This window comes from Penaeus chinensis, chromosome 32, assembly GCF_019202785.1.
Source record: "Penaeus chinensis breed Huanghai No. 1 chromosome 32, ASM1920278v2, whole genome shotgun sequence".
NCBI lineage: Eukaryota > Metazoa > Arthropoda > Malacostraca > Decapoda > Penaeidae > Penaeus > Penaeus chinensis.
The window spans coordinates 9,400,001-9,411,650 of record NC_061850.1 but is presented as its reverse complement, the minus strand read 5'-3'; the positions used below and the strand labels follow the sequence as shown (position 1 = coordinate 9,411,650).

Here is an 11,650-nt window from a genome sequence, read left to right as displayed (position 1 = left end):
AGTTTGTGTGAATTATTTACTGAGCGTTTACCAGCTTGCTTTGTAGTGAAATGTGTGGATGATACTCAATTACTTTTGTTAAGAAATACCGAATACATCTCGGAATTAATCGAAAAATAAGAGAATATATTATTGACTGTAAAATTATTATTTCAACAGGGTGGCTTATTACTTAAATTGCTTAATATTATAATAATTTCTAATGGAAGTCATGTAATACATAGTAGTGTTATAAACTCAATAGTTTATGTGGATCACCATATGCCTTTTTAACCTATCAACTCTGGCGTGTAATCCGTTAAGGGGACCGTCCCTGGGTTGGGGGGGGGGGGGGTCGGGAAGTCGAAAATGAGTTATGCCTTGTTTCAGATTCGTATACTGCTGTAGAATTACCCACGTGAATATGAACTCCCGCGAAGAAAAAATTGTTGATCGAACGAGGGCCTAACCCCGGACAAATTTCGCTGATCAGCGAATTTCACCTTTATGTATTTATGCCTTAGTGCCGCACCAAAGTTGTATTTTGACATTACCTATTGAAATGGATCACAGGAGGGTAAAAGTGTCGTGCGCGCGAGTGAATGAGTGTGCGCGCGAGTGTATGTGTGTGCACGCGAGAGTATGAGTGTGCGCCCCAGTGTATGAATGTGCGCGCGTGTGCCAGTGTGCCGTGTCTGCCTTCCTTGGCGACAAGGAGCATATTTGTATTTACCCCTATCTTCCCTACCTCCCATTTTCGGTCGGGGGGGGGGGGGTAAAAAAGAAAATGGGACAACCGAGGTGGAGGGTAATATGAGCTATAGAGGACTCCTGACGGCAGAAAAACGAGTTTAGAAGTGCGTGGACGTGATATTGCAACGTTATTTTATGGTCATGTGGACCGCATAGTTACGGCGCAGGATGACTTCAGTGCTATATTATATTGTATTTTGTGATGCTGTGCAATAACTATTGATCCGATCTGAGTTAAATAAAGAACAAGAGATAGAGCAATGGTTGGGCTTTTTCTTATGTAATAAGTAGCCAGTAAGCAAGTGAAAACAAATATGGAAAATGAATAGAAAATTATTTTTAAAAAGTTTGAAGGTCGATTACTCGTACAGGTTTTTTTTTTTTTCATATATCAGACTTCTCACGGCTTACAGTTTTTGTCCGATTTTAAAATGCTTTTTCCCAGTTCTATGCGTCAGTATGCGCATAGAACTACCTTTTTTTCTCTTTCTTTTTTCAGTTATGTAACATGCTATAATTTGGATACATTGGAATACAAATTGGAATACATTGTTTTGTTTATATGACCTAGAGGTTTTCTCAGCAAAAGTTATATAGACAATTAAGTGATAACTCTAGGACGTGAGAAGGCTAGAGTTAACCTAACTTTATGGGGACCGTCCCTGGGTTTGGAGGGGGGGGGGGGGTCGGGGTGGTCGAAAATGAGTTACGCCTTGTTTCAGATTCGTATACTACTGTAGAATTACCCACGTGAATATGAACTCTGCAAAGAAAAATAAAGTGGTCAAACGAGTGCCTAACCCCGGACAACTATTTTGCTGATCAGCGAATTTCACCAATATGTATTTATATAGAGGTTTTCTCCGCAAAAGTAATATAGAAAATTAAGTGATAACTCTGGGACGTGAGAAGGCTAGAGTTAACCTAACTTAAAAAATCGATTTTTCGTTGCGCCTACAATTCCCTTCAGTCATTCAGTATAAATATGCGTAATAAAGTACTCTCTCATCGTACCAAATTTCATTAAATTCTGTAAGACCATTTTCTATTTTCAATCAAAAAGTGAAAATGGGTATTTTCTCAGGGACGGTCCCCTAAAAAAATCGGTAAAAAAAATCCCCTTCGGTCAATTTCAATAATAATCAGTATAGTGATGCGTAATAATACTCTTTCATCCTACCAAATTTCATTAAAATCTGTATGACCATTTTCTATTTTTCAACAAAAAAGTGAAAATCGGCATTATCTCAGAGACGGTCACCTTAAGGATAATTTGGGTCTCCACTCTCCACTTGCTGTCCTTGAGAGAAGCTCCCAGTAGTGGTGTCAGCTCCTGAGGGAATTTTTTTAAATTATTTCTGTGAATTCTATCAAATAAAGGTTAGTAAATGCAGACGTCGGCATTTATATGCTGTTCCCTCATTTTCCTTATTTAGGTTTGAAAGTGAAAAACGTTTCAGAAGCCAACTTATTTAAAACAAAAACAAAAAAGTCATGAGTGTATATGTACATATGACGACGAAACGGTTTGGATGGAAAGGTTGTTTTAACTCTCTTTGCACAATTATGTTGCCTGTTATTCTTTGGTTCATGTATTTCTGACGAAGACAAAGTCGAAACCGGTCAAATACATCTCTTGTATTGTGAAGATATTCATTCTCATTCATACCTTTTATACATTTGTCAACATGAACGCGGTTCATATATATATATATATATATATATATATATATATATATATATATATATATATATATATGATATATATATATGATATATATATGATATATATATATATGATATATATATGATATATATATATGATATATATATATATATATATATATATATATATATATATATATATATATATGATATATATATATGATATATATATGATATATATATATCATATATATATATATATGATATATATATGATATATATATATATGATATATATATGATATATATATGATATATATATATGATATATATATATATATATATATATATATATATATATATGATGTATATATATATATTATATATATATGATATATATATGATATATATATGATATATATATATATGATATATATATATATGTATATATATGATATATATATGATATGTATATATATGATATATATATATATGATATATATATATATATATATGATATATGATATATATATATATGTATGTATATATATATATATATATATATATATATATATATATATATATATATATGTATATGTATATGACATATGTTTCATGTCTTGTTGCTAAAGATGTTTTCCAGTTTTCACATGATAGCTCTCATTTATTGTTTGTGATAAATTGCATGTCTTATCACATCCCACTTCAGTCTGGGAGATAAGGACAGTTGCCAGGTGAGATTAGTTTAGGTTTTTGAATGTTCTTAAATATATATATCTTAGTTTATCTCACAGCAGTTCTCCCAGGATTAGAGTAAATAACAACAAATTGGGATTTCTCACAAATCTTTTGAAGATAACTAATTCTTATTAGATTTTCATCAATTCATCATCTTTATAAGATTTTTTTTTCCTATCAGACTATAACCTATTGGATCTGGGTGCCTAGTGGCCCACATATCTACCAAAATCTTTGCATTAGGCTTACTTGAGTGGCAACCCTCTTAGGTGTGTGGTTTGTAAGCCTAGCCCATGTGAAAATTCAGGTGTGGTATCAAGACGTTATCAAGACAAGATGTTATTAACTCCTTTTTGTGCATAAGTGTATTTTGCTTTTTTGCAGTTTTTGGAGGTCTATAATTGTTATTTGTTATGTTTCAATAATCAGACTCCATTGTATCTCTCTAGGGAGTCTACAACTCTGTGCAGGGGTGGATCTAGAACTATTCTGCAGGGGAGGCAGTTGATAGAGGGGGGTGCTTATAAACCTTTGGTAATTAAGTGATATTGTACCATCACTATGTTGCTGTAGGAAATCAGTTTAGTTTACACCGTTTTAGTCATGCTACTTTTTATACCCTGTAAGCCTAGCCCATGTGAAAATTCAGGTGTGGTATCAAGACGCTTTGTCTCCTCTTTGCAGTGTATTATCTCCTTTTTGTGCATAAGCGTATTTTGCTTGTTTGCAGTTTTTGGAGGTCTATAATTGTTATTTGTTATGTTTCAATAATCAGACTCCATTGTATCTCTCTAGAGGGTCTACAACTCTGCAGGGGCGAATCCAGAACTATTCTGAAGGGGGGCAGTTGATAAAGAGGGGTGCTTATAAACCTTTGGTAATTAAGTGATATTGTACCATCACTATGTTGCTGTAGGAAATCAGTTTAGGTTACACCATAGGTCATGCTCACTTTGAGTGGTTTGAAAATTGTTTATGGAAAGTTTTAGTCATGCTACTTTTCATACCCTGCCACTACCTCGACAGAGAAAGATTGTCATTCTTTGTTTTATAGTGATTTGTATTATAATGATTTGACAGTGAGAATGATAATTGCCGATTATATGTTTCATTTTTGGATGATCCGAGAACGATGAAGCCCGTGAGGTTCCTCCGTCAGTATATCAAATGTCATTTACTAAAAAAGGGGTGCTGCACTTCCAACAGGGGGCGCCAGACCAGTTACAGAGCAGTGAGGGAGGGGCAACTGCCCCCATTTCCCCCCCCTAAATCCTGCCACAGACTCTGTGCAATAACAATAAGTATATTTGTGTTATTAGTGTCTTATTTTTATAATGTATTATTAGTGTCTTTTTTATACATTGTGTTATTAGTGTCTTTTTTTATATATTCATATTCAGTTTTCGGTAATGCATCCTGCACCACTGGTCATGGTGGGCAGGAATAGGAACTCGAGCATGGAAATAGTGTTCTCCCTGGAACTAATGCTCGTGGATGGTACATTGCACCCTCATTTACATGTGGAATAATGCAAGAAGCCTTCCCTAAATGCTCAATCAGTCTAACCTTCCTCCAAGAGCTCTGTACACTCATCACGAGTCATTTCTCTCTCCCTAACAATATATTCTCACGCAACCAGAAATTTCCATGACATGAAGGTCACATCACCTGAATAGACTTTTTTTTTAAATATTAAAACTGTAGTCTCTTATATATTCTCATATTCTCAAAGGTCAGAAAAGAAAGAAATACAAAATGGTGAATGCTTGGTACATGGACAGCAGTGATGAGGACAAGCGAAATGAGCATCACCTTTCGCCACCAGAATATGTGACCCTTGAGAAACTTCGTGCTGACACTGGAGTTTTATACTGGAAGGTTGGTACTCTGAATACACATGCCCTGGAGTCATTGAAATTACTTATATTGATTAATCAGTGCCTGTTTACAGATGTCATTAATTTTCATCATTAATTTTCAGGATGAAGCAATTCTTAGAGCATGAATTGTAAATTATAATTTTCATTTTCAAAAATCACTTTTCAGTTATGGAGTCTGATCCTTTCATAATGGAAGATCCCAGATAAAAAATAGTTACATATAGTTTTACATTTACTTGCAAATTACTAATATTGAAAAGCTATTGACAAATAATTATTTATCTGTTAACTTAATTTTTTGATATGATAACTCTGATCTTAATCTGTTATAGTTGGATGAGAAAAATTTTGAGCCTGAGCTTGAGAAGATTAAATCCAGCCGAGGTTACACATACTCGGACGTCATTCAAGTCTCACCAGAAAAGCTCCCAAATTACGATGAAAAGGTTAGCACCCACTGGTTTCCCGTCATGTTTATGATTCATGAATGCTGTTTGAATTTTCAGATCCCACTTTGCAATGCTTCATGAATAATAGCTGTATGTTCCTGTTAGAATAGATTTCTGTTTCCATGTACAGCATAAACATATTTTGGAGGGTTATAAGGTAATGGAAATGGAGTCCAATGAAAATTCTATAGAACTGTGTTAAATGCCATCAGAATGCTTGAATTAACCCATTTACCACGGGTGGTAAGGCTACAATGCCATGCCCACAGTAATAAGATTTATCTATTATCTTTACACATAGATGGCTCTACAAGTGCTTAGTCACCAAGGAGTCAGCTTTTAGTCATGCCTATCTCACTTGTTTACCCTTTTCCTTGATTTTTTGAAAGCTTCATTATATTATTTTATTGTTGTTATCAACATTTTAATAACAATTTAGTAATCATAATATCAGTAAGAATGATAACAATGTCAATATTAATAGTATTAAAAAGAAAAACACTCTTTTGCCACAAATTCAAGGAATGGGGAAATCAGGTGTGGTCACTACGGCCAACTGATAGACTCCTTGGTGGTTGAGCACTCCTGGAGCCATTTGTATGTAAAAAAAAACTCATAAAAACCAAAAGGGGACAGTAGATAAACTTGCAGACGTTGGTTTAATTAAAGGATAACTTTATAAACATACATGAAGCTTTGTTATGTCTTTGATTTACTACGTTAATCAATTAATGCCAGGAATGCATTTATACAAGAACTGTCCATACATTTTGTTTTAGTATACTTTTATACATGGGACTCCACTTGTTTACTCTCTTCCTTGAAGTTCTGGTAGTTTTTATTTTTATTACTGTTACTATTGTTATTGTTAGTCTTATAATGTTATTGCTAATAATAGTAATAATGTTGATAACAATAATGATAAAAGAAATAAACATTTTTTCCATAAAATTCAAGGATTGAGATAAGTTGGTGAGATCAACTGGGCTCAGTAACTGAGTCCATGGGGACTAAGTGCTCGTGGAACCATCGACATGTAAAAATAATTTATAAGACAAAACCCTAGTGGAGATTACTGGACATCAGTCGGTTAATTACATTTCAATATCTATAATCCGATTGTGGTTTGCTTTTTGCTATAGGTTGTAAGAACTTATTGATAAATCTGAATTTATGCTTCATTTAGCTATTAATCCCTTCCATAATCATCACATTCAGCTCAAAAACTTTTACGAGGAACACATCCACACCGATGAAGAAATTCGTTTTGTCCTGGAAGGCTCCGGCTATTTTGACATTCGCGACAAGAAAGACAAGTGGATCAGGATTGAGGTGACAGCTGGAGACCTCCTGATTCTCCCAGCTGGAATCTATCACCGATTCACTTTAGATACGAAGGTAAAAAATTAATGAGATATAATTGGTCAGATACTTTATTATTACTTTGGGTAATTTCTGGTAAAGTATCTGGTATCCTCTCTCTAGGGTGTATAGTTAACCCATTGCCGCTAGGGAAAATTAATAAAAAATGGGGGAAAATGCTGTGCTAATTTTTCATAGATGGCTCTGCTAGTGCTTAGCCTTACCTGATTTCACCTTTCCTTGAATTGGCCAAAAAATGTATTTTCTACTAGTGCTATGAATATCGATGGTGTTATTTTTATTATAACAATTATAATTATTATAATGTTTTTTAATATTAGTAACAGCAAAATGAGATAACAAAATATTTTCGTAAATTAAAGAAAAGATTAAACAGGTGAGACAGGCAGTACTTGTAATTGGCTCATTGGTGACTAAGTACAAGTGTGGCCATCTATGTGGAAAAACAATTAAACAAGTAAACTCACAGTGGGCATGGCATGGACGTATGTGACATGCCTGTCATTAATTGTTTAAAATGAAGAAAGCAGCAAACACTCCAATTAAATGTTAATATTTATTTAGTTGCATGCTCTGATTTCTAATCAAATTGACTGGATTGAATGAAATTATATACATGTTAGAACTGTTAATAAACATCTTTTCAAGTTTACCATCAGAAAGAATTAAGTCTTGAAATTTTTGTATTAAGAAATTTAAATGATTAGTATTATGAAAGAAGAGGACAGCTTACCATTTAGATGATTAGATGGAAGGTCAGTCAACTAGTTAGATTATTTGTCCAGTCTTTTCTTCTTCAATTTTTCATTCTCTGAGTCATTTCCTTTTTTTTTCTTTTTTTTTCCCTCATTTTCATTTGTTTCATATTTCTATGATTTTTTTTTTTTTTTTTTTCTGTCTTAGTAAAAGTTTTACCTCCTCCACAGAACTATATCAAGGCCATGAGACTGTTTGTTGGGGTTCCAGTGTGGACTCCGCACAACCGACCTGCTGATGACATGGATGCTCGCAAAGAGTATGTAAGGAAGCAGGAAGAAGGCTTTACTGAGGAGTAAAGGCAGAAAAAAAGAACCAGATATGATGGGGCTTTATTTTGATGATGTTATTTTGTAAGTTTTGAAATCTGGGAGGACAGATTACTGTTCTTTGTGTTATTGCTATTTGGTAGCTTGTTATTGAAAATAGTGCTTTGATTCTTTTGATATATTAAATTACTAGTTTCCCTCTTTTACATGTCTTAAGGCTTTTATATATATGTTTTGGTATAAGTGTATCTATATTCATTGTAAAGAATTACATTGTTGAATCTAGAGATTGCTGTGAAGGGAAATATATTGCTTAAATATATCTGCTAAATTTTAAATTAACTGAAAACTGTATAATTCAGACTTGAATTATAAACTGTCACTTTTCGTGTTGATTAAATGAACAGATTTTTTATGCTTCATGATTTGTTTTGTAAGTGGTTGGCCATTTGTGATAGAATATTGCCATACATTTTTATTGTTGTGTATCTTTTGTCTTGATATATAGTTTATTGAAGAAAATGCATATATTCATAAAGTTTCTGACTTACATAGACTCTAAATTAATATTTTTGTAATATTGAATTTCCATTATATGATACCCTGTGAAATTTTAGTGTTTATATGACTAAGCATGCATAGGTTATGAAATTAATTATGAACCCTATTATTTTGATGTTAAGCAACACACCTATGAAAGGGTATTACAAATATTGATTTTCAGATATTTGATTTCAAATATTTGAGAGGTATTAAGACAGCTAAAAATTATTATATGTATTTTCACATTGTACAGTACAGAAACAAATGTACAGTATTTTATAAGAAGCAAAGGTAATTGTGTTTTATATGGTAATGTCTTCCAGTTACTAAATGTATTTATATTTCTACATCTGTGAACAAGGAGACATGTAGAGTTTATATAAATCCATTAGTTTACACATAACATTAATATAATTATCAATCATTCTCGTTTGAATTTGTTTTCCGAATAGAATTGCTGTATTTTTTACATTTTGAAAATGTTGGAGAATATTTTGAATATCAGATTTTTAAAAGTTTTGTAATCATATGTAGTATACGACATTTGGTCACACAACAGTGTCGTGAGTGGAATATTTTGTTGTCATTTTTTAATTTATTTGTGTAACTCATTTCTTGATAATCAGGCAGTATATTGTTAAATAAAGAAGGTCCAGAAAAAATTTCAGTGACATCGAGGCTTTTTTATCTTTTTATTGTGTACTTAACTGAGGACTACACAGTTGATATTGCAAGGAAAGAGAGGATGAATACTGAGGAAGTAAGAAGAAGAATTAAACATAGAGAAAGGGAAACACGGATTACATTGGAAGAGCAGTGATGTTTATAAGGATACTAGGGACAATATAACAAGGAATGGCAATGTGGAGTTGGTATGACATCATCAAGGTGGATTTGTACAATTAGTTCAGATGGACAAAAATACTAGGTAGTTTTCTAAAGTGAATTTGCTGTGGAACTCATATGTTACAGTACAAGTTAAATAGATTTATAGCTATTTTCGTGATTAACAGAAAATTATACAAGCTATCATATAATTTTTGCATGAACACTATTATGATAATTTATTTTATTAACACTAAGCACTGTGCATCATACAACTTGTCACTTCCTTGTGGCCAGAGCTCTTAAGTGGACGTGTTCAACAGACAGCGTTTTTGTATACGTACATACAAACACAGACGTGTGTGTGTGTGTGTGTGTGTGTGTGTGTGTGTGTGTGTGTGTGTGTGTGTGTGTGTGTGTGTGTGTGTGTGTGTGTGTGTGTGTATGTGTGTGTGTGTGTGTGTGTGTGTGTGTGTGTGTGTGTGTGTGTGTGTGTGTGTGTGTGTGTGTGTGTGTGTGTGTGTGTGTGTACACATATATTGCATTCATACATACATACGGTATTCCCCTGCTTTAGTTGTCTAGCCCTTACCCCTCAAGGGACCCTGAGGGGTGGACCGTTTCTCTCCCCAACATACTCCAGGCTTATCATGGCCAACAATTTTATACCATTATTAGATAGCACATTTATTTTGCTTTTAACCATTAACCATTAACCATTAACCATACCATTATTAGAGGCAATGAGGCTTGCCTCTTCATCAAATAGCTCCACCAATTCAAACTCGCCCGATTCCCTGACCCCAGGCTCTCCTTTGACCACGGCTCTGAACACTACAACTAATACCCCCTCCTCAATGCCGACTAGTACAGTATTCACCCTAATCAACACCCCAGGAGACATTTCAACTCCCAACATGCTCAACTTCAATAATTATACCCCCACAACCTTCTCCATCAACTACCCCCCCCAATCCTTTGCCCGTTGTTGTCGTGGGGGGGCTTAGGAGACGAAGACTGAGACCCAATGATGGGGAACTCCTCAACCTTGGGACTCAGCCTATCGACTCAACTAATTTTGCATAGTCTATTTTCCCACTCATACTTTTCGTTTCAGTTTCTTCATCAATCCCTTCTTCTACCCACCTCCTAAGGTGTGAGAGCCGTGCTGAAAGGATGAAAGGCTGACTTTATGTCAGTCCTGAACGGCCTGAGGGAACCATGGGCACGGTATTCCCCTGCCATACCTGGCCCTTACCCCTCAAGGGGACCCTGAGGGGTGGACTATTTTTTTCCCCAACATACTCCAGGCTTATCATGGCCAATAATGAAGACATAACCCCAATCTTAGGGGCAATGAGGCTTGCCCCTTTATCAAATAGCCCCAATCCCAGCTCTCCTTTGACCACGGTTCCGAACACTGCAACAACTCCCCCTTCATCAATGCATACTAGTACAGTATCAACCCTAATCAACAACCAACCCCCAGGAGACATTTCTACTCTCTCAACATGCTCAACTTCAACACCTTTACTCCCACAACCTTCTTCATCAACTATCCCATCTCCCCTTATTACTACCTTACAACCTTATTGCCCACCTCCCCATAACATTACCCCCCTCAACTCTACTCCCTCCACACGTTCCCGCACTTCTACTACCCCCACCTCTACAAGAATCCTAAATACTCTGTTTAGCCCAGCCAAATGGGACCGATTTTTCGTGATCCCTCCCACAGCTCCCTACTCTCAAAACACCCTCCTCTTCCAACAATGCCTCAAAAAACAAGTAGGCAAAGTCTCTTTCCGTAGCCGACGCGACCACTCCCGTCTCGTCACAGTAACAACTGAAAACGAAGCTATAGCATTAACAAAACTAACTGATCTATGTGGTAATCCCATCCCAACAGAACCTCATCCAACCCTCAATACTTGCACTGGAACTGTCTCTATCTCCCCAACAGATTGCCCAATCCATGACAAAGAATGGTCAGATTGTGGAGAGGACTTACTCGCTTGTCTCACAGACTATGATGCAACATATGTACAATGCTACTCCATTCCTCCCAGAGGAAATCGTAAGAAATCCATCAACATTGCCAAAATTACTTTCCGTAGACATGACCTTCCCTTAAATGTTTACATAGGTGGGGAATCCCTACCTGTCCGACCATACCAATCTCCTCCTCGTCAGTGCCAAAATTGTTGGCATTTAGGACATCCTACCAAACATTGCCGTTCCACAGCCAGATGCCAGCTATGTGCCCAACCTGGCCATACTCGATCAAATTGCTCTGCACAATCGCGCACATGTGCAAACTGTGGCGGCCCCCATAATGTATTTTATAGAGGCTGCCCCATCTACAAATTTGAGTGAGGTAGCAACTCTCAGATTCAGACTTGGACTCACTC

General features: G+C 35.4%; 1 protein-coding gene across 4 annotated transcripts; it reads left to right on the top strand.

Moving 5' to 3' along the window:
* The first annotated feature begins 652 nt into the window (after positions 1 to 652).
* LOC125042691 (1,2-dihydroxy-3-keto-5-methylthiopentene dioxygenase-like) lies at positions 653 to 9,081 on the top strand. Of its 4 annotated transcripts, none has more exons than XM_047638505.1 (5): positions 653 to 704; positions 4,867 to 5,012; positions 5,347 to 5,460; positions 6,682 to 6,861; positions 7,773 to 9,081. In XM_047638505.1, exons 2-5 carry the CDS (start codon positions 4,890 to 4,892, stop codon positions 7,899 to 7,901), a joined length of 546 nt encoding a protein of 181 aa, XP_047494461.1. In that variant the 5' UTR covers positions 653 to 704; positions 4,867 to 4,889; the 3' UTR covers positions 7,902 to 9,081. The 4 variants fall into 4 exon arrangements, with proteins under 4 accessions (XP_047494461.1, XP_047494460.1, XP_047494458.1 ...); XM_047638504.1 differs by lacking the exon at positions 653 to 704 and adding an exon at positions 1,918 to 2,112; XM_047638502.1 differs by lacking the exon at positions 653 to 704 and adding an exon at positions 2,172 to 2,272.
* The last annotated feature ends 2,569 nt before the right edge of the window (positions 9,082 to 11,650 follow it).